The sequence below is a fragment of the Blennius ocellaris genome (genome assembly GCF_963422515.1).
Source record: "Blennius ocellaris genome assembly, chromosome: 7".
Lineage (NCBI taxonomy): Eukaryota > Metazoa > Chordata > Actinopteri > Blenniiformes > Blenniidae > Blennius > Blennius ocellaris.
The window spans coordinates 27,856,916-27,863,425 of NC_137656.1; the positions used below are offsets into that span (position 1 = coordinate 27,856,916).

Genomic DNA, 6,510 nt, shown 5'->3' on the forward strand with positions numbered 1-6,510 from the left:
ATTAACGTACCAGATGCTCTGGCTGGGATTTTAAAAAAAACTAAACATATGTAAAGCTGTGTATGTACGTGTGGCAGCTGTCTACAAACATGTTGAGCTTGCCCTACACACCGCATTAATAACTTGCCATTTGACACCAGCCTCTTATCCTTCCATTTGTTGTGCTGATGTCATTGTGTACAAGCAGAAACCCGTGGTGTCTCAAACCTGACATTTCTACTAAACTAATAAAGGAGTCTTCCTGCCAGCCTTTCATAATGCTGACATCCTGTCGTTACACCACTCCGTGACCACAGATCCACAAAAATCACATGTTGGACAACTATCAAATGTCCAAGCCAAAATGTCCTCACTACACGATCTGAGACAATTTGAGATATTTTTTTGAAAAGATTTCACCTCTGTGCGAAAGACTTTGTTGATGATGGGATAACTCGCTGAAGCGAACATATTTTATAGTTTGATAATGTAATAATTACATTATTACATTATATACAGCACTTAAGTTGCACTTATAGACATTTTGATATTATAATATATCATCAAATAATAAGTAATTTGGCTGCATTGAAGTGTTCAATTACACAGGGTTGCACATTAATTTGAGTGATGAAAATTTTTGTTAATTTTAAAAAGTCTAATTATTAATGGTACAATCTTTAATATTAGTTATATTGAAATATCAGAAAAGACTGTAACCAAATCAAAACATTGTAAAATGTTGTAAAATACAGTGTACTGCTGGAGTAACCAGGTTTGTGAGTTAACCTTAATTACACACAGCTTTTAAGTCGACTAAACAAAAAGTAGATTGGTGTCTAAAACCTGCAGTCTTTATAGTAGATGGGTATCTATACATATAGTAGATCAGCCTCCCATCCTGAGTTACAGTCCTGATGTGAGACTTCGTCTGTTCTGTGGGACTTTCAAATTAAACCTGCATGACATTTCAAACCAGAGAAGGACACTTCTAGAATTTAGAGGAGACTGAGAAAACCTGACGTTGTCTTCATCGATGCTTCTGTTTTTCTGTGTTCGTAAGAGTGATTGCGTCTCCTTATCATATTTGAGTAAATCAGGGTTGAAAAGGGTTTTTTGATTGAAATATGTAATATTGGTGTTCATTTGTACAGCCATAAGTAACCCAGAGGTCATTCTGTTCTGCTCCCCCACATCTTTGTGTGTAGCTTGGTCTAAACTGGCACCATGATTTACCTGAATGACACTCCCAAATATTTAGTTTTACTATGGTAATCTGTCCCACTTACACAAAATCCATTTAACCCTCCCTCCTTAAACAAAGTTCTTTGCTTTACTGAGCAAATCACACTGTTCAGTAATGTCTGCTAACTTTGGGAGATGTTTGGGAGATGAGGTAAAGTTTGAAGTGGAACAGGGATCACGCATTTCACTTTGACTTTAACAACTTAAAAAGGAAAATGTTCCTTCACTGGTATGTTACCTGATGTTTATGTTCATTTTAGTGAAGGTCTTACAATCGGACTGGGTTTCTTATTCCTTTCTGCTATTAAATCTGCATATAAGTCAGTCTCTGTACTGGACATATGTTAAACTAAAGTTGAATTTGTTGCGATTTTGATCATCAAATACTATGCAATAAGAATAAAGAGACACACAACTGTCTCTTTGTTTGCTTAGAAACATATAACTGATGGATCAGTCATGTAGTGACTGTGATTCTGTGCTATGGAAATCAAACAGCAGAGTTTACAGAAAGTGCATGTCTTGTGGGGTCATGGATGAGGGAGATTCCAGAGTATCATGTGATTACTATGTGAACTCTGAGTGACGCAACACACAAAAAATCCTACATTGTAATACATTTCACTCAAAAAAGTGTTGAATGTACACTGATCTCAGTTTATTGATTCAATATCATATTAACTACAGCTCCATGGTTAATAATATTATTTCAATGCTGCACTTTGGTGTGACACATATGTATTTATAAGATCCAGTTATATTTGATCATAAATCCCCCTTTCTGTGTGTGTCTTTGTAACTGCCTCGTGTTTGACGGTTTGACTGAACCTGGACGATCCAGCAGCTGTGAGCAGGCCGGCCTCTCCGGACCAGAGCAGCTTTATCTGGAGCTCAAATCTGCGGGTTTTTTTCGCCTTTTTCCGCACTTGAGCAATAAAGTAGGATTGCTCATCTGCAGGGAGTGGCCTGCGCTCCACATGGGCGTTTCTAAAAACACAACCTAGACGGAAGATGTATAAATAAGTGCTGCGCTGCGTCGCTGAAGCATCAGACTTCCAGAGCGCTCCGACGCTTTCTACCAGATACAAAAGCAACACAAGATTTCAAAGAAAATGTACTCACGGTCAAACAGCACGACTCTGACTGTTCAGAGGGAGAGATTCGCCTGTTCCAGGTTGGCGACGCGCAGCACGGAGCCGGAGGTCTTCACCTTCGAGCGGATCCCCGCCCAGGCCACCGCGGTGCGCTCCTACGTGCCCATCCGACCCAAGAAGCGCTGCACGCGGGTTATGTACCCCGCCAAGGTCCGTATGCACCTCCCGCCACCTGAGAAGAACCAGGCCAAGCGCTGGCTGACCCTCCTGTGCCTGGTGGTGCTGTGGCAGATCTACACCGAGGATCCGTGTGCCGAGACGCAGCTGGGAAGCACGGAGAGCGCGTGCCAGGGTTTCCCCGTGCCGTCGGCGGAGGAGCGCGCTCTGCGGCTGGCAGATCTCAGCGCCAGCTCCGAACTGCTGTCGACCCAAAAGACAAGCTGTGAGGACGGTACCGAGCTGATGATCCCGGACACCACCTGCCCCACGTCCGTGCAGGAGCCGGAGAGCAGCCGCACGTTGGAGCAGAGCGCCGGGAAGAGCTACATGGTGGCCCTGCTGGTCTACCACCGGGTAGCGACAACCGAGACACCCAGCGGGCTGCTTTAAATGCAACCCGCCCGAGGAAACCTCCGGGCGCCCTGGGACCGAACACGACCCGCGCTGGAGTGAAAGCTGTGCGCCCCGCACGGCTCAGCCGGCAAGAGCGCGTCATGGCCCGGCTCCTCGCTGGCTGCAGTCCTCCCCGGATCGACCACTCGGATAGGACACTTGAAAAGGTCCCAAGAAAAGAAAGGGAAGACAGAACAAAAGAAAAAAAACAAACAAACTGAACTCTTGGAAACAGAAAAACTGAAACTTGAACTTGATAAAACTTGAACTTTGTGGTTTTCACAGACTTGAATTGCACTGGCAGGTCTGAGAGCAAACTGGAGGATTTACACGTTGAACTGACGCTCCTCTGAGCCACACTACTTGTTGTCTTTGTTGATATTTAGTTATTTATTATATTATTTGGTATTTATTGAATGATAATTTAATAAAAAAAAGAAAAAAGATGCGAATGTTTCCTGTCTCTTTAATGAAGTGTTGACATTATTATTATTATTATTATTATTCATCCATTTATTTTCACTTTGCTTGTGTGTTGTCTTTCAGCACAGTCGACTGATGATCAGAATCTGCACAACACAAAGCTAAATTTCACTCTCAGTTTTGAAGCTTATTTTTTCCAAAGAGCAGTAATTTGCAAATCATTGATGGGTCTGCTGGAGTCCTCTCCAAAAGGAGGTTGCAGCTGAACTGCAGAGCTTGAGTGGCAGGAGGTCGGGCGTTACACCCTGTGAAACATTCTGAAGAACACATGGAGCTGAAATGTTGAGATGTAGTTAATTCAAAAAAGAACGAGGGAAATAATGATTGAAATTATGATACTACTGAGGGAATCATTTTCTTGACTGCCCACATTAAGTGATAACGGGAAGTGTTTATATTTTAGGCTCAGCATCTTGTCACATTAATAACCAATTATTCCATTCTGGGTTTTATTAAAAGGGTGTTTTTTTTTTTTTTTAATGACAACAAATATTCAACATACTTGGTATATCCAGAGCACATAAAAATTAAACTAAGGAAGACTGAGAACAGCATGTACAAAAGTGAACAACATAAACATCGAAACTGCTCAAAATAAAATGTAGACCAAAGCAGGTCGTTAGTGGAAGGAGACCAGGCCGTTTGCTCAGCAGCATCTGGCATCTGAGCAGCGTCACAAGCAATTGAACTTCAGTGAAAAACAATTGAGAGGTTTATCTTGGAGACGTCACTACTGCACGTCTCTGAGGCATGCCTGTAAAAACAAAAGTGTTTTTCAAAATAAAAGACCAAAATAAACGTCCAACACAAGACGCTACAGTATTACTGTAATTATTTTTGACCAGTTGGCTGCCTCCCGATCCACCAGTTGAATCACTGCTGTAGATTATTATTATCTGGCTATTTTCTCTTCTGCTGTTTGGGATGTTGCCATCCAGCTTGAGAAACTGTCGACATGAAAAAGTTCACTGGATGTCAATTTCTAATCAGCCCATTGACCAGTGTCACCTTGACATCCAAAGTATGGTACAGATAAGAACAGAAAATGTATCGATGGACTTAAACTTCGTCATTCAAGGTATTTGTGGTCATGTGCAACAGGAAATATAAACATGGAGCAGATTTTTTAATCCAGTTCTTAAAACAAAAACAAAATAAAACCGCGATATGTTCACAGTAAAGGGTAAAAACATGTACTGGAGTCAATCCCAGGGCAGGATACACCTGGCCAAGTCCTCACATGTGTGTATTTATCTAAAACATTTTCATTTGATACAACATGAACAAAATAAGGGATTACAGACAGTAAGTTATGGTTATGTACGGTTATATGTCAATGATTGTTATTTATTGATGTGTCTTGAAATACATTTGGAAAAACATTTATTATAATTAAAACAAAGTGGCATGGTGGTCAGACACTACAGTAAGGACAGCTGCTGCTGGGGTGTCACACTCAATATTTCCTATTATGTCTACTGTCTACATTATTAGAAAGAAGTATGACAGTGAAATACACAGTAAAAGACACACATTCGATTTTCCAGCAGATCTAAAGATCACTGGAGAGGAGAGGAGGAAAACTCTCTGTGTGTAGTCACTTTCTTTTTTCTGGTGTGTGAAGGTGCTGACTCAAGTGTGGCGCTGCTGCACCTCCAGGTGACGTCACCTGGCAGACTGTAGACTGCAAGTAGTGATGAATCCATAATGAGCATTAGCTCACACCTACTCATTTTGATGTGCCATGTTGCCAGGCAACCATCAGCACATGCCAATCACAGACACAGCAACAGGTAAAGCAACAAGCAGGTCCAGTTTCTCTCACTCAGTAAGGTCAAATGAATCAACAACAACAGTATATTAAATAAAGTACATGCATGGTAAGGTTTCCGTGGAGCAGCTTTAATGTTTTTATGGGTCGTCCTCCTGTTTGTGGAGATGATTTGGGGCTTTTCAATGTGGAGACTTTTTTGTTTGAGTCTAAATAGTGGATTGGCTCCAGGATGTCGGTGTGCGAATGCACAGGTTTAAGAGGCCGGTCTGTAAAACAGCCACAACAGTCTCTGACATGTTCTGCCTTTCTTGGCTGATTTTGATGACGTTTTCATGCAAATTAAACTTGGACTTCAAATCATGGCTTTCAGTAGCTCCAGAGGCTGGGCAGGTGAGTCACAAGTCTGGAAGCCCTCAGCTGGACCTCCAGCTCCTCCAGGACTCTGCCGTCTCTCCAGGACTCTGCCGTCTCTCCAGGACTCTGCCGTCTCTCCAGGACTCTGCCGTCTCTCCAGGACTCTGCCGTCTCTCCAGGACTCTGCCATCTCTCCAGGACTCTGCCGTCTCTCCAGGACGAAAAGCAAAGAAATGTCACAATAGGTTTGTTTGCATTGTGAGGGGATGAAATCCATGTGTCTGATGGCACCAAGGTATTTTGTTGTTTTTCCATAAATAATGTCTTCTTGTCTATTTGTTTTTCTTTTGACTGTTTCTTCTAAACAGTCTGGACTAATTGTGACAATGGAGGACCAGCTACCAAGACTTTGAGTGCCATATGATCCTGCTTCCCCATCAAACAGCAACACATAATAATACGGTATGTGTGATTAGATTGGCTCCACTTTGTGGATTTAGGAGATGGTTCTCCAGGAGGGAGTCTGTGAGAGAAAATAGCACAAATTTATTTTACTGAAATTAACTTACTGGCTGGACAGTTTTTTGTTTTAATCTGCATTTTCATAAATTGAATAGTAAACATTTGCTGATAAAAATGTATCAACTCCATGGACACTGAGGTGTGCTATAGAAAGGGATGAATAATGTAATCTGAAAATATTAATGTAATTCTGACTCTTTAATAAAGTGAGTATTGTTAAAGCCTTCTTGAATTCTCCATGTGTGTTAAATTATTGCATGATGAAAATACCACAGCTGCCTGAACAAGTCTGAGCCTCATGACGACTGTGGAAAAATACCACAAATCCACTTTTTCCACCCTCAGCTTCAACAAGAAGCAACATTTCATAACAAGAAATGCAAGAAAAATAGTTTATTTAGGATTTCTTTTTTTGAGCCAGAGGAGTTGTTTTTTTTAATACTGAAG

General features: G+C 41.5%; 1 protein-coding gene across 1 annotated transcript; it reads left to right on the forward strand.

The window, feature by feature from the left end:
* Window positions 1–2,287: 2,287 nt before the first annotated feature.
* On the forward strand, window positions 2,288–3,377 carry ier3 (immediate early response 3). Its single transcript, XM_080500049.1, has 2 exons — window positions 2,288–2,528; window positions 2,610–3,377. The coding sequence occupies exons 1-2, from the start codon at window positions 2,337–2,339 to the stop codon at window positions 2,925–2,927; spliced, it is 510 nt and encodes a 169-aa protein (XP_080356175.1). The 5' UTR covers window positions 2,288–2,336; the 3' UTR covers window positions 2,928–3,377.
* Window positions 3,378–6,510: the final 3,133 nt, after the last annotated feature.